Source organism: Arachis hypogaea, chromosome 3 (genome assembly GCF_003086295.3).
Source record: "Arachis hypogaea cultivar Tifrunner chromosome 3, arahy.Tifrunner.gnm2.J5K5, whole genome shotgun sequence".
NCBI classification, from domain to species: Eukaryota; Viridiplantae; Streptophyta; class Magnoliopsida; order Fabales; family Fabaceae; genus Arachis; species Arachis hypogaea.
The window spans coordinates 10886121-10908425 of record NC_092038.1 but is presented as its reverse complement, the minus strand read 5'-3'; the positions used below and the strand labels follow the sequence as shown (position 1 = coordinate 10908425).

Here is a 22305-nt window from a genome sequence, read left to right as displayed (position 1 = left end):
AATTAGCTAGGTTGGTTAAGATGATGAGATCATTTTTTACATTAACACACAGATACAAAGCCTGCAAGGATTGTATCATTAGCTTAATAATAATAAGCTGAACAACCATCACTTAGCTTATGAATCTCAGAGAATTAATTAGAAAGGGACAAGAATAAGAGAGAAGAAGGAGCTTATCAAGATTTGGCACATGTATGTCTAGTGTCTCAATAGAACATCCATAGTGTCACTTCATGATTGATGATCACAAAATTTCATTCATCAATTACAGTAGCAAGTAAGAAGGGGATAGATGGTGAAAAATGGTAGGGACTAAGAATTGGAATGGGGCCAAATAGGGGCCACCATGCCTCATACATAGCGTAGTAACTTTTCCTTTTTCTTTTAGGGCGTTGGCTGTTCCATTACGTCACCACCAACATACACACCCTTTTTATACATTTCTTTACTCTCATTTTTAAGAATAGAAAAAAAAATTAAATTGAGTAATGTTATGAATTTCGTGGGGCTAATATTTAGAAAAGATTTCATCTCGAAGGCAACACTTGAAAAAGAGTTTTACAATGCTTTTAACTCTTCGTTCATATAAATTAACTTTTGTAATGATAATAATTTTCTTAAGGTCTTGTAACATTGAGAACTAACCAATTAAAAAGGACAATTTGCATAGAGTTCTAATTAGCAAAAGGCCAAATGAAGTATCAAAAAATAGAATTGTTGAAGTACTGGCTCTTAAAAGAATATTATGTTATGAGTATTATTGTGGGATAGATTAACATCTAAAAAAGAGTTTTATATCAAGCTAAGGATAAAAAAAATCTTATAAAATTTCAAACTCTTTCACTATATAAACTAGTTATTATTGTAGTAATAGTTCTCGTAAAATTTTATAGCTTATCATAAATAATTGCAATAGCAAATAGTATATTATGTATTAACAAAAGAATTAATACAATAAATTTAGAAGTTCCATGATAATATATATATATATTACAAAGAACAATGATATGTAACTAATAAAATTTATTATTTTTAGTTAATTAATATTTCATTAACAAAAATAATTTTAAATTGATATGAGATATTATATATATATATATATATATATATATATCATATTAAAATTAATTATTAGTATAAGATATATATTAAATTATAAAATATATATTATAAAAAATTAAATAATACATATATGTATATATAAATAATGAATAACTGATTTTAATGTATAAATAATATTTAAAAGAAATGTTAATTTTAGGAACTCCTGAAATCCCTTTAAGATTCTTCATGTGTCTGTCCTCTTAGTTAGTTCCTCTCACATTCAACCCTTTAACTTCCTCTCTCTCTCTCTCTCTCTCTCAAAAGCTTCTACACAAGACAGATATGGATTTAGAAAGAGACTCTTAGCTTATTGAGTGAGAGAGAGGGAGAGCAAAATCTGGCATTGTCCTCTGTTGGTTTATGGTTAGGTGATGGTGGTAGAGGTGGCAGCTGAGAGATCCAACCATTTGGCTCTATCTGCCATCTTCAATTCCTTCTCTTCAAAACTTTTGCACCAATTCAGTGACATATTCTTATTCTTTGCCACATAACAAACACAACCAAACTGCATCCACTCATTAGGGTTTCTATTTTATTCCTCATCACACCTTGCTTTCTGTGCCTTCTTCACTTCTTGTGTTTTCTTTCTCCTCGGGATCTGAAACGACTTGTCTTTGCTACTATCTTTTCATCTCATTCTCAAACTCAAACTCAAGCACTACTCACCATTTCCGGAGCAAGATTATCGATTTCTGTGAGCTCTCATACATACACTTTCTCTCATTTCATTACTTTTTTTAGTTTTTCTTTTTTACACATTCATGATATCTTCAGTTATAAATTAAATATACAGAGTCTCTAATATATGTATGACATGTATTGTGGCACTAATTAAATAGAGCATGCTTACTTATGAATTTTGTTAATAACCGATGTTCTTAAAATAATGACTAACATTTTCAATGAGAGAAAATAGCATATCTTTTGATATTTTGATTCTTATTTTTATTTCAAATATTTAATTTTAGTAACCTTGGCTTCGTAATTAGTACTCTCTTAAAATACTGACTAATTAATAATACCTTAAAGTCATTATTATGTGCAGTTTGTTCTATAAGATGGAGGTATTGAAACTTTTCTTTAGATTAATTTGGAGATGTTAAAAACAAGAAATACTTAAAAGTGATCAAAATTAATTTAAAAAGCTAAAGGGCAGATTTGATTTCCATATTCATATTTTGAATGGTTGATGATCTCGGATGTTGTGTCTTATTTGGCTAAACATACTGTGACACATAATAAGAAGGTTCATGAACTTTATTCTTTAGAAGCATGGGTCACATAAATCAGTGGGAATCACAATGAGTGACACGCACTATATTGTGTGTATATATATGTTGATCTAGTAACATACTTAGTTAGTATTGTGTGTGTGCATGTCCATTATCACATGTGTGTTGACTATGTGAACATTTTCACACGCATAATCATATCATCATGGTCTTGCTTTTTTCTCCATCTACACTTTATAACGACAAACCACATTGGATATCAATTCTTATTCTTCTTTTACAACATTTTTCACTTCCATGGTTCTTATATGTTATAGGCCACATGTGCACATTTTGATGAGACACTTGGGGGGATATACAATATAATTTTTGTTATATTTCCGTCTTCCAATATCTGAAATTAGGTTAATTAAGCATTATTATTGGCTTTCCTGTAACAAATTAAATCCCTACGCTTATAATTGGATTAATCATGTTGTCATTATATATACTACTACATACTGTAGAAGGTGTAATTAATTTGGTATTGTTTTTCATTATTGTTGGCACTTCTTGATATAATCAAAAGTAAATATTAGATGGTGTAAGTTTATAGCTTAAAAGACGCTACTCTGTAAATATTTGGAAAATGTTCAAATTGGCCTTATTATGAAAGAAAAAGTATATAAAATCAACTTTTAACCAGCTAAGAATTGAACAATTCATTTAACTATAATGATTTTAATTAATTTGATTTATTTTTAATTTAGATTATTTAAAATTAATTACTTTTTACTCCAAATTATGTTTTTGAATGATACCTTCAACAATTAGCTACGGAAATCATGGAAGTTTGTGCGTTAATAATTTTTTTTTGTTGTGCACAATATTTCCCAACCAATAAATTAAGGTGGGATGCAAATCTCCGACAATTCGATATTTGCTTAAGTGGACGAATGTGCTGACGACTCGACCAACACAAGTTGGTTAGCGCCGCCAATAGTTAGGGATTGAAAGAGCAGGGGATAAAAAGTAAATTGTAGAGAAATTATTATAAAGGTGTTCTTGCATTGTCACTAATAAATTGGGCAAGCCATAATGCATTAAGATGGAAGTATCTTACTATACATTTTTTGCAGGAGTGAAAAATTGCATGGAGAATATGAATAGTTTTTGTCATGTTCCCCCGGGTTTTAGATTCCACCCCACGGATGAAGAACTTGTTGATTACTACCTTAGGAAGAAGGTTAGTTCAAGGAAGATTGAGCTTGATGTAATCAAAGATGTTGACCTCTACAAAATTGAGCCATGGGACCTTCAAGGTACATACACATGCATGCATATACTATATGATTGTGAGGATATATATTGTTAATTAATGAATAAGTTAGTTGTTCAAATTTTGAAGAGATATGCAGGATAGGAAGAGAAGAGGAGAATGAATGGTACTTCTTTAGCCACAAGGATAAGAAGTATCCAACAGGAACAAGAACAAATAGGGCAACAGCAGCTGGGTTTTGGAAAGCAACGGGAAGAGACAAAGCTATATATTCAAAGCATGATCTCATAGGGATGAGGAAGACATTAGTCTTTTATAAAGGTAGAGCTCCTAATGGACAAAAATCCGATTGGATCATGCACGAATATCGCCTTGAAACCGATGAAAATGCCGCACCACAGGCAAGTTTAATTCTATATTTTTCGGTCATAGAAATATTTGCATACATACATAATTAAAGACATGAATGCATGCATGCATGGATGCAGGAAGAAGGATGGGTGGTGTGTAGAGTATTCAAGAAGAGAGTAACAACGATGCGTAAAGTGATGATGAGAGAGCATGATGAGTCTCCTAATTCTTCTTGTTGGTACGATGAGCAAGAATTGATGATGATGGAATCGCCAACAAAGCAACAATCCTCTATTCTTCTTCATCAATCCACCAATAATAACCATTCCAATTTGATGCAGCTACCACCATATCCTCTCATCAAGAAAGAGCTTCATCACCCATCATCATCATACCCCTTCCTTCAGCTTCCACTCTTAGAGTCTCATCAACAATCTGCTGCTGCACCTTCCTCCATTTCTGAACAACTCATCATGCCACCACCAATTGGAGGAGGAGAACAAGTCCCAAGTTTTCAGTCATTCTTCAATAATGAACAACAAGAAGTAGGAGTTCTTGATTGGAGAGTTCTTGACAAGTTTGTTGCTTCACAACTTAGTCAAGATGATAATCATGCATCCTCTAATAGTATTGTACAAGATCTCACACAGGAAATTGTTATGGTGCCTCACAATGATGCTGCATCAACATCAAACTCCCTCACCTGCCCAATTGATTTGTGGAAATAGCATCATGGATTCCACCATATTATAAATTCCTCATTTTGGGTACTTACTAATTACATTATTTTACATATATATATATATATATATATATTAGATACAATTAAATCTTCAACTGCAACTACTCTTTAAATTCATGTACATATATAAACCTGCTAATATATAATGGGATGGAGGGCATGCATGAATTTAACTATTAGCTTCATTCTGATGCCTCCACCTTTTTTAATTATTAGGACAGTTAAATAGTTAGTAACAAGACATATTCACCTTACTTAGTTTTAATTTGCGGGGTTTGAATTAAGTTGTATTGTTTGCTACGGATTATTATGATGGGCACTACTTAAATTTGTTTTTATCATTGTGCTAAGTCAAAACTACGCAAGCAGCAACAGCTGCTGTTTTTATTTGATTACTGTTGACCTGAGTTTGTATCGTATTTGTGTTTGTATGTTACAATTAAGAGAAATAAATTGTTCTATATATTCTTTGTTTGTTGCAAATTAACTTTTTAATAGTTGTAATAAAACTACTTCTTTTACAAATTTTTTTGTTGATAAGAAGAGATATATATCTTTTATATAAGATTTTTTTAAATTTACGCAAATTTTATATATTTTTTTCATAGTAAAAGTTTTTTTTTGAGTCAACAAATATTAAATCAAAATTTTTTAGTTATCAAAATTTTGATATTATATTATAAAATTATTTTTTCTAAAAAATTAAATTAATAAAAAATACCTAAATAATTATATCTCTAATAATATTTAACATTTCATCCTATACAAGAGACTGACTAATCCAATTTATTTAACGCATATTCATGGTTAAAGATTTTCAATTCGTCCTTAAACTCTTATTATCTATATATCCACCAACCTAAACTATTGTCAAATTGAGTTACACCATATTAGTAAAACCTGTGTTTAATAATATATAACTTATTGTTTCTTCATTGAATATGGTTTGGCTTTCTTCGTAAGTGGTAGAATAATTAAAATATTATCTTTTGGCTAAGGATTATATATTAAATAAAAAGTCCAGGAGATGAAAATGTTAATTAACCTTGATTGATAATATTTGAATCCATAATTACTCTTGATCTTCACTATCATATATATAGCCGCATATTTGTCGCATGGTTCCTTTCCTTGGAAACAAAGATTAAAAAGTATAATGATGATTGATAGATGGTCCCTCAGCTCTCGAGCATCGAGACTCTAGATCTTATATGCTAATTAAGACAAAAGGTTAACGAGACCTTAATTATATAATATATATATATAAAAAATATTATTTACACATAAAAAATAATCACTAAAATAATAAAATTAGTCTATTTATTTGTATATAATAAATACATATGTAATTTATTTTATTTTTAATATATATTTTATATTTTAATATTTTTTTACATTCGTAACTAATTTAGGTGATTAATTTTAATATATATTTAGTATGATTATATATATTCTCAAAAAGTTGGAATTGAAGAATCACATATCTAAACCGTAGAATGTTGCATTGTCCCCACATTAGGGACCTAAGATCCTTATCAATATGCCTTGTGTGCTAATATTTGATGATGAAGCAAAATAATAATAATAATAATAATAAACGACAGTGAATTACATTAGATAGATCAGACAAGATAATGAGAGGGAGCTCGGTACCACACTTATTCTTTGCTGCCAAGTCTCGCATGTGCCTTCAATTAAATCTTTGAGGTTTGATTTAGAAGGCAAGCAATATCGAAGATATTATATATATATAACCTAAGCTTGAAATTGGTTTATATATATTATATTATATAAGAAGTTAGCTTTATAGTTATTCCAATTGGCAATATATCATCAAAAAGAAATTATTAGAGTCATGATATTTAGGGTTTGAAAAAGTACAGAGAACAATGTTTTTTTTAATAATTTAAATAATAAGTTAAAAATAAATAAATTTTAATTTTAAAAATTAAATTTTAAATTAATTAAATATATTCTTATTTTAAATGATTAATAAATTTAAAATACAGCTTGTTATTTACGTTATTCGTATCTCTTATTATTTACCTACTTTTTAATATTCGTAAAAATCTTGAATTTTAACAAATAAAAATTATTAAATGGCAATAATATCAGAGTAGAAATGTATGTGTATATATTATGCATGTAATTATTTGAAGAAATTAAGATATATATGGTAGTTGGTTCAGAAAACATGAAATCTTATTACTAGGCCTGGTAAATTAAGGCAACAATATGAAAACAATGAATCAGGTGCGACAAAATTAGTTATCTGTAAAAACATATAAAGAAGAAGCTAAGAGCGGTGATGAAAAAAACACCAAACATATGGTTTAGTAGTTATAGTATACTAAGAGTAATAAGTATAATACAGAAAAGATGACATAGAGATTTTCGGCATAGAAGACAACAGAAGCATTGAATGGAGATATATGGATAGCTCTAAAAATATGAATGACAATTGAACTATATAAGGTAGCTAGAGATGAGAGTAGTGTATATATATGTGCAATAGAGAAGAAGCATCGCAGAGATAGAGATAGAGATAAGAGTTTATTGATTTAGTTTTTTAATTATATATATGGTATTAGTTGTTGTGAAGTGAAGTTACATGAGCACCAACACACTCATGAATCATGTTCCAGGTGGCTGCAACAACGCTAAATAAAGAAAAGTAATAACCAGCCATAGAAATGGAGGAAACCGCTGATCATTAAGTTGTGGATTCCAAGGTATCAAAAGTAGTAGTATAGTTCTAAGTCAGAGAGAGATTTTTTTATTTTTGACCGTATAAACTAAACTTGTTCGCGTGACAATTTCCTTCATGTTATTATTATTGCAATAATTAGGGTTTACAGAGTGTGAATTTATTTAATAAGTATATATATGTTATTGTTGTTTGTAATGGAAGCTAAGGAATCATAAACATATATAATTATATTGACAGATTCACATTCATTCATTCACACCCAGAAGAGAGATTAAGCAGCTCCATGTGAGTGCTATTATGTTCGCCCCATCAAACGTAATATATGTCCCACCATGCATGAAATTAAAGCAATCCTTATATTATTCCTCTGCGCCGCGTGCTATTCTATTCTCATGCTAATTAATTATTTTATTACTTTCATAAAAAATATTTATAGAAAATTTTTTTTATCACAAGTTAATTTTAATTTTTTCATGATCAAATTTATTAGTATCATAATTTTTTATGGTCCTTTTTTTGTATTTTACTTAGCCAAAAAATCTCTTGGATCATGAAAGGTAAAAGGTAAAAGAGCAAAGCTAAAATTCTGAGTAAATCGATGGAAATAAAGTGAGCACAAACCTAACTCTGAGGGCAAGAAAAATTGGAGGATCTTCCTCTTCGTAATATGCCACCTCTTTTTCTTTGACCACCAAGATTTCTACCGTAACCATGAATAAATTGAAAGCTTGTTTGAGTGAAATCGGCTTTGATGGCAGGTAACTCAGTTTTCTTGCAAATTTGTCCATCGTTGCTTCATGCTCAAGTGATATCTCTTCAATAAGAGTTCATTTTTATCATATTTATAACAAATAATTATTTTAGATTTCAAGATTTTTTAATAAAGCACTTGTTTTTTGTTTTATTTTATTCACTTTTATTACATCACTTTCTTTTCTTATCTTTAGGTATAATAAAGTTTAAAAAAAAAATTCTATCAACTCATTTTATCATAGTTTATTATCCATCAAGAATCTCATCATTCTTTTAATCGGACTATTTTTAAAATATTTTTCATTAAAAATTAAAAAAATATTAACCAATAAACAAGGAATGGAACTTCATAACGAATTAATGTGCCGAAAATTTGAGTATAAGAGAGCCACATAAAAAAAGAAAGAAAAAGAAAAGAGTCTCGCTAGGGAGTCAATGAGATATTTATATAACGTGTACAATAGACTATTTATTTAGTCTAATATGAGTTAAAAATAAAAATTACCTACGAAATAATAAATTTAAAAATTCTTATTCAATTATTTCATATCAAATTTTAAATTTTTCGATTTTAAATTTCAAATTTTTAAAAAATTCCGTTAGTTATTTTTTTAAAATAACCATATGAAATCCTCCAATATTCTCTTCTTTTTTAACCGGTGGCCACCCCACCTTCATCAATAATCATCCCATTTTACCGTTGCTACTTGACTTGTCACACGCCACCCACCCTTAATAAAAATAACCATCTACTTAAAGATAAAAATAATCATCTGCATACCTAATGAATTGAACATCTAACATATTTTAATTATATATAACTAAACTCAATCTAATCAAAATGATCATCTACGTAAAAATAAAATAACCATCCCCATACCTACTAAAATGGCCATCCTAAATTGACCATTAAAATAGAAGAAGATGATGAATAAACAGAAGAAACTATTATTGTGGTGAAACATAATTTTGAAGGACTAGTCATGATAAAAGTGGCACTGTTGTGAAGCATAGGGCTCAAATCATGAAAGAAGCTAACCATGTTTGGATCCGAAAAAGAAGAAGAGCATGGTGGTATCATCAGTGACGAGGCTTGAAGGAATGGGAGAAAGCAAAGCCGATTCGGAATAGAGGCACGAAAATAGCGGCAGCAAGCGTCGGCGGGCGAAGAGCATCGAGCTGACCGGCGGAGGTGCGGACGGTGTCGGTAGGAGGATGCGGCGGCCTCGGTATGGTCGGCGAGAAATTCAATGACGCGATGTTAGAATTGGAGAAGATGACGGTGAGTTTTGGACGTGTATTGGAGGATACGGTAAGATTAGAAATAATCGTACATAGTGCGAATGGATTTAAATACTAATGAATGGATTTAAATACTAATCTTAATTTTAAAATTTTAAAATTTAAAATTAAATAATTAATTACTGATCTAATTTTTTATTTTAATTTTACTTTTTTTTTAATTCATTGTACACATTATACACAATTAATATTGGTTTCCAATACTTTTTCAAAAGAAATTCCGCTAGGGAGCCAATAAGGAATCTTGACAATATGTACAATGGGTTGGTTATTTAGTCCAATAAAAATAAATAATAAATTTAAAAACTTTCATTCAGTTATTTCACATCAAATTTTAAATTTCAAATTTTAAATTTTTGAAAAATTCAGTTAGTTATTTCAAAAAATTACCATATAAAATCCTAATTTATTAAAGCATTTCACTCTAATACTCTCTTTTTTTTTTCAACCGGCGGTCACCCCACCTTCATCAATAATTATCTCATTTCACCATCGTTACTTGACTTGCCACACGCCACTCACTCTTAGTAAAAATAACTATTCATTTAAGGATAAAAATAATCATCTGCATACCTAATGAATTGAACATCTAACATATTTTAATTATATATAACTAAATCCATTCCAATCAAAATAATCATCTATATAAAAATTAAAATAACCATCCGCATACATACTAAAATGACCATCCTAAATTGACTATTAAAATAGAAGAAGAAGAAGATGAATAAACAGAAGAAACTATTATTGTGGTGAAATATAATTTTGAAGGACTAGGCATGATGAAGCGGCACTGTTGTGAAGCATAGGGCTCAAATCTGAAAGAAGCTAACCATGTTTGGATCTGAAGAAGAAGAGCATGGTAGTATCATCGATGAGAAGAGGTTTGAAGGAATGGGAGAAAGTGAAACCGGTTCGAAAGAGCGGCACGCGAAAAAACGGCAGCAACGTTAGGTTGAGTGTCGGAGGACGAGGCGCATCGGACTGGCTGGCGAAAGTGAGAACGGCATCGGTGGGAGGATGCGGCGGCGTCGGTATGGCCAACGAAGAATTCGTGATACAAGGGGAGGATCGGAGAAGATGACGGTGAGTTTTGAATGTGTATTACAGGTTACGATAAGATTAGAAATAACTTATATGTAATGTGAATGAGTTTAAATACTAATCCTAATTTTTTAAATTTTTAAATTTAAAATTAAATAATTAATTAATAATTTAATTTTTAATTGTATTTTTTTTAATTCATTGTACATATTATACATAACTAATATTGGTCCCAATATTTTTCAATAGGTAATTATATTTCCACGTGAAAAAATTTTACTCATCTAATTTGTTTTTAATAGGTATTAATTTTTTAGTGTTATTTATAAAAAAAATCATGACAGTCATAAAATTAGAATTTTTCTCTGATGTCATGAAATGTATCAAAAATTAAAGGTGATTTGAGAGAATAGTAAGAAAAGTTGAGAAGAAAGTGAAGCAAACTAAAACTGAATTGGATTAGTTACATCAAAGGTTGTGCTTATTAAGATATTTATAAATACACAATAATTAACAACCACAACTAACTAATGGCTATATAAGGAAAGGATTAAAAGAAATAGAATAAGATTGAGTAACCAAATTTTGTTATGTACGGAAAGAAATTTTGCAGCAGTAACTTTGATCGCAGAAGAATAAAAAGAAAGAAGGAGTAGAAATCGAAAAATTAAAGAATAGAAGATATTGAATTTAATTTCAGTAAAATAAATGATTTATTATCTCAATAGAATTTTTTCTTCTCTACTTATATAGCCTTCTTAAAATTAAGACTACTTTTCTAATTATCATAATTAATCATCTTTAATCTCTAATACCCTTTTCAAACTCGAGATTGATTTTGGGACAACTTGCAGTTTGAACTTCAGTCTTTTAAATGTGGAGGCTATTAAAAGTTTAGTAAAAAGATCAGCAACCTGATCTGTCCTTGGAATATGTATAACGTGTAACTGTTTTTGATTTATCTTGTTCTTGATTAATTGTACTTCAAGCTGAAAATGTTTAGTCTTGTCATAAAATACAGGATTTGCCATTAATAACAAAACAGCGCTTAAATTGTCGCAATATATCGTTGGAGCAGTTTGAAACTTGACATCCAGTTCTTTTAACAAATGCTTGAGCCATTGTATCTCAGCTTCACAAGCTGCTACACTCCTAAATTCTACTTCTGCAGAGGAATGACTTATAGTTGGTTGTTTCCTGCACATCTAAGAAATTAAATTAGCCCCAAAATACACACAATACTCTGACACCGACTTTCTATCTTCTAGATCAACAGCCCAATCTGAGTCTGCAAATCCATATAATCTCATATCATCGCTTTTGTGTAGGACGACTAAACCATGATACTGTGTGCCTCTCAAATATCTGAACACCCGTTTTGCTGCCTTCCAATGAGCTAAGAGGGGAGAATGCATAAATTAACTAATTTTTGTCACAGCAAAAGAGATATTTAGTCTTGTGATGCATAAATATTGTAGAGGTCCTACAACAGTTCGATAAAATTTTGGATCTTCAAAACTCTCTGAACCTGCCAACAACAATTGTAACGAAGAAATCATAGGGGTTGGCATAAAGCTAGCTTGAGTCATCCCCAATTTTGACAATAAATCTGTAATATATTTAGTTTGTGAGAGATGCAAAGTTTCATTTTTAGTTTTGTGAATCTCAATCTCTAAAAAATAGCTTAAGTCACCTAAATCTTTTAATGAAAAAATAGTGTCCAATTTCTTAATTATGTCAGCTACACAATGTGAATTATTGCTAGTAATTATAATGTCATCCACATAGCAAAGAATATAAATAATTGAATTAGTATGTTTCTTGATAAATAAAGAATTATCAGACTTGGCATTATTGACACCAAAAGAGTGCAAAGTGGTGCTTAACTTAATGAACCACTCTCTAGGAGCTTATTTCAAGCCGTAGAGAGATTTATTCAACCTACAAACATGTGTGTCATACTTTTCTTCAAAACCAATCGGATGTGACATGTAAATTATTTGATGTAAGTTTTCATTCAAAAAGGCATTATATTGTTGAAATCAAATTGCCTACTTATCACCCAATTTCGAGAAAGAGTTAAGTTTAAGAACAGTCTAATTGTTGTCGGTCTAATTACCGGACTAAAAACTTATTCAAAGCCAAAACCTTCTTCTTGGTGAAAGCCTTGAGCCACTAACCTAGTTTTATACTTGTGAATGGATCTATTAAGGTGTCTTTTAATGGTAAAAACTCATTTACAACCTATAATTTTGTATTTTCTGGCTTATACACTAAAGACCAAGTATTGATTTTTTGTAGAGCTTGAAACTCTTCTATCATCGCCTCTTTCCAACAAGGAATACTGAGGACAACATGAGCTATCTTAGGAGGTTGTTCATCATTAGTTTTGGACCGAATAAAAGAAAAAAATACTTTTGGTTTAGACAAATCTATTTTAGATCTTGTCATCATAGCATAAATATTGTGAGGAGTAATTGGTTGTGAATGGTGTGATGTTGTAGAGGGTTGAGTGTTAGAAGATTCTAAAGGTGGAAGAGCAATGTCTATACCAGAACCGGGTTGTATTGGGCCTTGTAGCTGTGTTGGAGTAGGATTGTGGCTAGGACCAAAAGTATCCTCTAATTGATGGCTTGGATAGTCATTAGTTATGACAGAAGGAACACCTTTAATTGTATGTGAATTAAGTAGAGTATCTTGTTCATTTAAAGTGTATGAATTTTGAGGAGTGGTTGAAGTGACATGTGAAACAATAGTAGAAATAGGGTACTTTGAAAAATAAAAAGAACTATCTGCATCCTTCTTAATTAAGTCAAGCTTATTAGTAACAGATTTAGAGAGAAATAAGTCAGAATAAAAAAAATTGAGATTCATCAAATTTAACATTCCTAGTGATATATGTTCGTTCACTGGGTGATAGACAATTTATAGCTTTTGTAATTAGGGGCATATCTAAGAAACACACACTTATGTGATCTATAGTCTAATTTATTCTGATTAAAAGATGTAAGAAGAGAAAAACGTGTGCTACCAAAGATTTTGAGAGATTGATAATCAGCTAGGTTTCTATTTAAATAAGACCTCAAAAGGTAATTTTTGTGACAAAATTGGAGTGGGTAACCTATTTATCAAATAAGTAGCTGTAATAACAGCATCATCCCAAAAAATCTTTAGCATTTGAGCAGTGGATAACATGGCTAAACTCATCATTTCTATTAAGTGCCGATGTTTTCTCTCAGCTCTTCTATTTTGTTGGGAGATATATGGACATGAAAAATAACATTGAATATCTTTTTGTGTAAGATATGTAGAGAAAGTTTTGAAAGTGTACTCACCTCCATTATTTGACTGTAAAGCCTTTAATTTGCAATCAGTTTGGTTTTCTATAAAGTTTTTATATTGAATGAAAGCTGTAAAAACTTGAGATTTATGAGAAAGTAAAAAAATACATGTATATCTGGATAGTGCATCAATAAATGTAACATAATACTTATAACCAAGATGAAAAATAATGGGAGAGAGTTCCAAACATCCGTATAAACTAATTGCAATGGTGAAGTGTAAACAGTTAAAGAATCACTATATGGAATAGAATGCATTTTAGCTTGAACACAATTTTCACAAAGACTAGACTTCTTATTATCAACACTATTATCTGGGTCTGTCACTGGATGCGAGCATCCCTGAGCTAAGATTATAGTCGTCCTGCTTCCATTGTTTGAATTGTTGAGATTCAATTCCAACTTGCTGATTTTTCGTGGAATCAAATTGAGGAGGAATTCGTGTTGGATGGAGATGATCTTCAAGATCTTGTCCTCGAATTGCAAAGAGAGCTTGCTGTTGCCAAGTCTTGTAATTATTCTCACTAAGTTTGTCACTAATCAGGTGAAAGAATTTCTGATTGAAGAAATTTAGAAGAAAATTGTTGATAACAGAAGAAGAAGAAAGAGTGCTATTAAAATTGGAATTAGCAGAATCTTTATTGAGAGAACTCATGGATCAAACACTTGTGATCCTTGATATTATAAAAAAATTTTTACAGTAGTAGCTTTGATCGCAGAAGAATAAAAAAAAAAAAGAAAAATCGAAAAACTAAAACATAGAAAATATTAAATTTAGTTTTAGTAAAACAAATGAATTATCATCTCAATAGAATTTTTTTTTCTCTACTTATATAATCCTCTTCAAATCAAAACTAATTCTCTAATTATCATAATTATTAATCATTCTTAATCTCAACATGTATATCGTACTAAGTAATACCCAAATACTTGTTAGTGCTCACAGAAACTAAAAACTAGTAACAAAACGTAGATATAATATTTAAATAAATTAAAACTTAAATATTTGCTTTTTTTTTAATTGTTAAGGGATATCAACATTTTTAGTGAAAAATATAGAATTGGCTAGTATTGACTCAAATACAAAATAAATATAAAAAAAAATATTGATAGCTTAACATTTCTCATAAAGATCATATAAAATTGGTGCAATTCTTCAAAGCATATATTACACACACTTTTCTAAGTTTAATTAACCCTATCCATCCAAATTTATAGGCACAAAAGGCTTAATGGCAAATTTGTTAGTAATACAATGAAAATCATTTTATTTTTTTAATCATAAATACAATTAAATCCTTACACAGATAGACTAATCATTCTTTATTTTATAAGATAATATTCTCTATCTTTCATTTTTCTTACAAAAAGTGTAGAGATAAAAAAAAACAAAATTGTATAAATTTCTTATTTTAGAGAATTGTTAGAGATATATATCACTACAACAAAAATTATTTTTGTTGAAAAATCTTTAGTAAAAATAACATCATTACTATTATATGTTTTATTTCATTTATATTTTTGTAGTAAAGATATTTTTTTGTTAGTACTATATATATTTTATAATAGTAATTCTATATTTTTTGCTGCTATTAAAAAATTTTTTATTGGTAATTATATATATTTATCATTAGCCGATAAATATATTAGTGATTATTTTATTGTCGTTAAAAATAAAATAAATAACTAGTAAAAATAATTTTTCTAGTAATGTATAACAATTTATGTAATTTTCTTGTCAATTTAATTTTTTTTAAAAAATAATTTAGTAATATATTATCAAAATATCTATAATGACTTAGAAATATAAAATTTAATTATTGTTGGCCCAAAAAAATCTAACATAAGATAAATAAAAAATTATATAAAAGTCCCTGAAAACAAAAACAAAAATTCTTACATAAGTGAGCGTCATAGAAATATAAGGTTCCCGAAAATATAAAACTCTTTTGATGAGATGAAACTGATAAAATACAACTTTTAAAAATATATAAACTCAATTTAAAAAGTATAACTCTTGAACACGATTTTTCACCATTCTTATAAATATATCTCTCACATATACGGATAGACTTGGTCGCTTAGCTTGGACCTAAAGTGAAACTTTTATAAGCAATGATACATTCATAGAATTTTGTGCTCAAACTTGCTATGCAGAAATCATGGTGCTGGGCTGCAAGGTATCTAATGCACCAAAACTTGCATGGCCTTCCACTAAGCTCTATCACCATAACCATATAATATATAATGTCCCTCAAACACAAACTCCCTTAGTTATTCTCTTTTCTTTTCTTAACCTTTTTTTTTTCATCTTTTATTAACGAAAAATACTCACATACATGTTCAAACACCGTATAAAAAAACAATGTTACGTAGCCAATAAATATAATTATTTTTTATTAATATTATATTAGTAATAATTTATATTTATATTTATCAAAATTTTATACACATGAATCAATATAATTTATATTTATATTTTAAAAAAATTTATACATATAAATTAATAAAATTTATTTATTAAAAATAATTTGATATTTATATTAATCAAATAATAATAAAATAATACTGAAAAATTTTTGCTTTCAAGGATTTCTCAATATAAAAGTGTGTTCATTTCAAAGGAGAAAAAAAAGGGAGGAATCTTCTACATGTTGGATTTCTCTCACCTCTATATTTTATGTATGCTTACAATATTTATGCAAGTAATCACCTTATTAAAACTTCCAAACACAGCCTAAAGCCTAAGGGAATTCTAGGATATAGACTATACAGTAAAGTTATCGGCTGAAGATTGTTGACCATCAAGCACTGTATTTCTACTTTCTAGACAACAATATATAAAATTACTTGTCCTAAAATTATCATTTGATAGGGAAAAATATACGAATATTTGTTATTATATATTTAATATATTTTTTCATATAAATTTTTATTTTGGAATTTACATAAAATTTGTATAATATTTTTTAGAATAAAATAGAAAAAATTAAATTCCAAATTTTTAAATTATAAAAATTTTAATACTATATATATATTATAAATGATTTATTTTTAAAATTTAAATTGATGGGAAAAATACTTATTAAATAGTTAGATCCCTGTCAATCTAAAAATAGGTACTGATAAGAAAATATTATTGGTATCTATCAAATGTGAAATATACATATATAAAAAAGCGAAATTAAACGATAAAAAAATTTGTAAAATATAAAATAAGTACATCGTACGTGTATAAGGCTAAAAAACTACATGTATATATATATCCCCATTTTTTTATTTCTTTTGATCTCTCATATACCACGCAAAATATTTTACACTACAGTCAAGGACATTATTGAAGAAATTATACAAGGTGTAAAATAATAGAAACCATACTTATTTTTCACATGATAATCTTATTCTAGATATATAGTATTGCAACAACACAATGTTGCACATACATACACCACTGGGCAAATCTTATATATTGTTCATACAACATTATTCAATAATGTCTAAGTAATTATACACCACATTAATATTCATCTAGTTCTTTAATAAGTCACTAAAACATATATGACATAACAATTTTGATTAACCAAGTACATTTCCTAGAGCTGGAAAAATCCCATCTTGTATAGTTAGTGGGTAAGTTGAGTCAGTAGCAAATGGAGCAAAGTTAGTAAATGCAGTTGTATTCTCCAAAATCTGTAAAATAATAATGTAATATATTATGCGTATTAGATTTCTCTGACCAAATCATATATATATATAATTAACAGTGAAAACTTATATACATGGATCTTAAATAATTTAATATGTTTAATTAAATTATTATTTAACAATTTTCAACTATCAAATTTATATTAAGACAGTTGCATATGAGTCTTCACTTTAATTAATTATTCATCACATGCTTTTCAATTTAAAGAAAAGTTGTGCTTAATGAATAGAAAAACGCGTTATTAATTAATTACCTTATCATGGAGAAACTTGTTTGCTGCTTTGAGTGTACCCTCCTTCAAATGCAAAAGAGAGAAAAAAAAATTGATTCAGCAAATCAAGTTAACAAAATACATATACTATTAATAATACACATACATTCACGTTTCTTTAATTTTTCTCTTTTGTTTAAATTTTTATTTTCAAAATAATATAAAAAGGAAGAAATGTTGAAATTGAATGATTTTACACTAACCTTGTCTCTCAAATCTTGAATTTCTTGTAACATGAGGTTCATCTGAAGTGAATATATATGCAAACTGGGGATTACTACTCATTTCATACCAAGTCTCGAGATTCTTCTCTAAGATTTGTAAATCATCGATTGTCATTGTCCCAGTTCCTCCTCCAAACAAATAACTACGACAACAGACATGAAAATATCGTTCATTTTTTTATCTAATGAAATTTACATGCACATATAAATATCATGAAGGATAAATAATATTATTAACTTGGTATTCTTTGGTACCTGATTCCCTTTTGCAATGTGTCAATTTCCTGTTTTAGAACATCCGCTTCCTCTTTAGCATCCTACACAATTAAATCATTAATTACGGGAACCATGTTAATTAATTAGCGAACACATTAATTCTGAGCTCAAATAATTAACATTAGTGTTATGAATCTGTTACACTAGCCAGTGCAGTGTGAGAATAGGTCATCATATAGAGGTAGAAACTCATTGGTAATGTAATTGAGATTAGTATCAATACTTTTCATTCATTCTTGAATTACAAGTTTTCTTTCATTGTTCTTCTTTTTCAAACTTTTCTCTTTCAATTACAATCCTTTCAATATATGGAGCCTAGTTCATTCTAAGTTCTAACTAATTATATTCATCTATCAATGCCAAATGAAAATGATAAGTAGTACATACCATCTAAATAGAGAAAAGGCTCTCGTTTCTTTATATAGTGAATAGTATATCCACCTATTATATTGGAAAAATATGAGATTACTTGTATAAATGATACTGGCGATGAAGGATGAAAGATATATATTTGGTATGGATAGTTTTTTTTTATAAGTGCAAACTTACTTGTAATTAATTTTATGTATAATTAATAATTAAAATTTGTTATATTATAATTTAGTCAAATATATTGTATGTGAATCTTCACATTTTTTTTATCTATGCTAAGACAAAAAAAAAATACCTATATTAAATACATATAAATTCAAAAAAACTCTTACTCGATGAGACATGATTAAAATATAAAAACATTCTATAAAATTTAGAAAACATGATAAAATTATTTTTTTTTTATAAGCGATAAATAAATTTTATATTTAATAAATAACTTGTTTTATTTTTTGAAAATATACGGACAATGATTTAGAAGATGCATATAAACGAAACTCATTTCTAAACATCTTTTTTTATTGTTTTAAAAAAAATTGGCTATTAAAATAAAGCAAAAAAAATTCACTTGGCTCAAAACTATAAAATTTAAAGATGAAAACATTTTATTGGTTTGGTTATGCTTATATCGAAATTCGATCTTTAAAATTCCTTTTTAAAATATATATCAAGTATTTGATTATTTTGATCACATACATTTTCATATCTTTTGTGAATATTTTTGTTATTTTAATCTTTTAAAAATAATTTTATAAACATCTAAATCTTTGCTGGGATATTTTTAGTAGTTTAGTTAATCTCAATATTATTTAAAAGATCCAGCTACATATACACAAGCAACAGTCTAATTTAATATATAATAATGAATATGAAACTTTTCTTCCTTTTTAGTACTACGTGCAACTCTCTTCATAATGTATAAAAGTGCACTACTTGCAATAATAAATTGAAACTAAAGATTGTTTTAAAGTTGAATTAGGAACTATTATTCTAGGCATTAAAAAAATAAAATAATATTCAATGACATAGTATATCATCAAATCATGCATATTTTCCTTGGTTGTATTAACTCTAGGTTTGCAAACTAGATTGGTAGACTCAAATAAATTAATTAATAAACTGTAAGAACTGGTTTGAGACCCTAACATAAATACTTCTGTTATTGATTTTAGCTGTAATTATTGGTTTTTGTTGTTGATTATGATTCATGGAAGCTGTTAATTTAGCAGTAATATATATACTCAAAAAATGAGTGACAAATAAAATGTGTGTGTATAGCACTAAAGATCACATTATATAGTGGATGCATGAGAAAATGACATATCATAAACATGATCTCTTCTTTATTTCCCATTATATTGTTATTTGTTAATATCTTTTTATATCATGAATTCGTTACAACATAATTAGAAACCACCTTAACTTAATTGGTAAGCAAGAGAAGTCCTTATATATGGCAGGTCTCATAGAATTACAAGGTTGTATGGTTATTATAGAATAATATATAATTAGGCCCTATGTGTCAAAAGGGTAATGGAGAGTGCAGACAAGAAAACATTCCATGATCACAACTTTTACTACATATGTATTTATTATTATTTTAGTGCAATCACATATCACTATACTCATTATTATATATTTTTATTTTTATTCCGTGACTTAATGCACCAAGCCGCATCTAATACCACACCACTCCTCATAATACTAAACAAAATTAAAGGACAACATCAATAAATTGCTATATTCCCATATTCTTTTCCCTCTTTAATTAACAGCATATTTGCTTTATTGCCTTTAATTAATTTCCTTAATTCTCCTTTGGTCTATGCAGCTAGCAATAATAACATGACACTTAGTAACTACTTAATTAACATAAAAGAGAAAGAGAGAGAGAGAGAGAGATGAGACATACAAGAGGATGATGATGCGGTTCAGTTGGTGGTTCTTCAGGCTGAGCCGCCCCAGTAAACTTCATGTACCTCTCTATCACTCCTTGCATGGTTCTTATTTTTCCACATATAAACATGTACGTACACATTATTATCATTATTGTTGTTATTCTTATCACACAAGTTAAATGTACAAACCATAATATTAATACAGTGGAAACTCAGGTGCAGTCGATTTTACGTGAAGTCGACTTTAAACCATCTAACGACTTCAACTATCAATTTCACGTGAAGTCGACTACACTTGAATTTCCACTTATTAATACATGCATGCAAGAATCTTATGGATGTACACACATACTTCTAAATAGACAATAATACATAATAAAAACTCACAGTGCAATTATTTTCATATAAAGTTGATAGTTGAGAATTGTTAAATAATAATTTAATTAAATCTATCAAATCGTTTAACAAATCTCAACTATTAACAGACAACTGCACGTGAGTCTTCAAAGCAGTAATAGTAATACCCTTTAGTGGCGAGTTCATAGAGCTTGCCATGTGCGGAGAAAATGACAAGGCCAATTTCAGCGTCGCAAAGGACAGAGAGCTCCTTAGCCTTCTTGAGAAGCCCAGCTCGGCGCTTGCAGAAGGTGACTTGCCTGTGAACCGGGTTCTCTATTCTCTTCAACTGAATTCTTCCACGAGCCATTGATGTGCGCTTTTTCTGCACACAACCTCCCACTAGTTTGAACTAGCTTCGAGGTTGCTGCAACCAGGTACGTAGTACCTCTTTATCTATTCAAACTTTTTCTAACGAAATTGCTTCAATCTTGCTTTCTTCCAACCCCTTATATATAACCACACCTTATGATCAACAAGGGAATCATCACTTACATTATATTGCTAATATTATTACTTTACACCTCACTAACCTTTCTTTAATGTTTAGTCATCAATTGGTTCCAATTTTATTTCATAATGGATCACATCACTCAAAGCATGTGATACCAAAGTTGATCTGGTCATTTCAACCATAGAATATGGTTCATTTCATTTTTCAACTTAAATAATTTATGTGCAGCCTTTATTCCTGTATTATATTGCCAACAAAATAAAAATCTCCCTCTGCATACCAACTACCAAGCCCACAATTTCAATTTTTCATAGTATATATGCTCTTCCATAATTATAATAATCATAATCATAATACTACACTCTGTTCTGTTTTTGTTCTGTTCTGTTTTGCACTTAGAACCCTATTATTATTAGAAACTGCTTTTTCCATGTTACTAACATTAGATTAAAAATTATAAATTGCCAAACCGTGGTGGAATATAATCAAGAATCTAGTAAAGTAGAACCTTGTAAAGCGTGAAACGGGTTTAATTTAAGCTCAATTGTTGTAATATCTTAACCTGATACATCTTTTTATTTTTTATTTTTTACTTTGATGAGATTAGTTCTGGCGCACTCTAAGCTGAACTACAGGACGAGGAATCAAATCATATTATATAGTATTAATATCATTGTTGCATATAGTCAAAATCCGAATTTTTAATTTTCTTTCTTGCCATTGGAATTCGGTCCTGTCATTCATTCCAACTGAATATTAGAATTATATTAGTCACAAAAAAGAAAAGGAAAAAAAAAAGTAGCTTTTATTGCTTCTGAAGAAAGCTGAGTGCCACCAAGTGTATATATAATAAAGTATTTGACAAAAATCT

The 22305-nt window shown here is 28.8% G+C and overlaps 2 protein-coding genes across 2 annotated transcripts; one reads left to right on the top strand and one right to left on the bottom strand.

Moving 5' to 3' along the window:
- The first annotated feature begins 1306 nt into the window (after window positions 1-1306).
- LOC112789465 (NAC domain-containing protein 26) lies at window positions 1307-5152 on the top strand. The gene is made up of 4 exons (XM_029296023.2): window positions 1307-1798; window positions 3455-3637; window positions 3724-3995; window positions 4083-5152. The coding sequence occupies exons 2-4, from the start codon at window positions 3469-3471 to the stop codon at window positions 4671-4673; spliced, it is 1032 nt and encodes a 343-aa protein (XP_029151856.2). The 5' UTR covers window positions 1307-1798; window positions 3455-3468; the 3' UTR covers window positions 4674-5152.
- A 12048-nt stretch (window positions 5153-17200) lies between these two features.
- Window positions 17201-22249, bottom strand: LOC112789464 (agamous-like MADS-box protein AGL12). The gene is made up of 6 exons (XM_025831373.3): window positions 21109-22249; window positions 20599-20689; window positions 18294-18355; window positions 18018-18181; window positions 17797-17838; window positions 17201-17527 (listed from the first exon to the last, which is right to left on the bottom strand). The coding sequence occupies exons 1-5, from the start codon at window positions 21288-21290 to the stop codon at window positions 17801-17803; spliced, it is 537 nt and encodes a 178-aa protein (XP_025687158.1). The 5' UTR covers window positions 21291-22249; the 3' UTR covers window positions 17201-17527; window positions 17797-17800.
- Between the last annotated feature and the right edge of the window lie 56 nt (window positions 22250-22305).

Coding starts and splice junctions, on each gene's coding strand:
- LOC112789465 (XM_029296023.2), top strand. CDS start 3,469: ATGGAGAATATGAATAGTTTTTGTCATGTTCCCCCGGGTTTTAGATTC. Junction 3,638..3,723: donor TGAGCCATGGGACCTTCAAG/GTACATACACAT, acceptor CAAATTTTGAAG/AGATATGCAGGATAGGAAGA. Junction 3,996..4,082: donor ATGAAAATGCCGCACCACAG/GCAAGTTTAATT, acceptor GCATGGATGCAG/GAAGAAGGATGGGTGGTGTG.
- LOC112789464 (XM_025831373.3), bottom strand. CDS start 21,290: ATGGCTCGTGGAAGAATTCAGTTGAAGAGAATAGAGAACCCGGTTCAC. Junction 18,182..18,293: donor ACATTGCAAAAGGGAATCAG/GTACCAAAGAAT, acceptor CTGTTGTCGTAG/TTATTTGTTTGGAGGAGGAA. Junction 17,839..18,017: donor TTCAAGATTTGAGAGACAAG/GTTAGTGTAAAA, acceptor TTGCATTTGAAG/GAGGGTACACTCAAAGCAGC.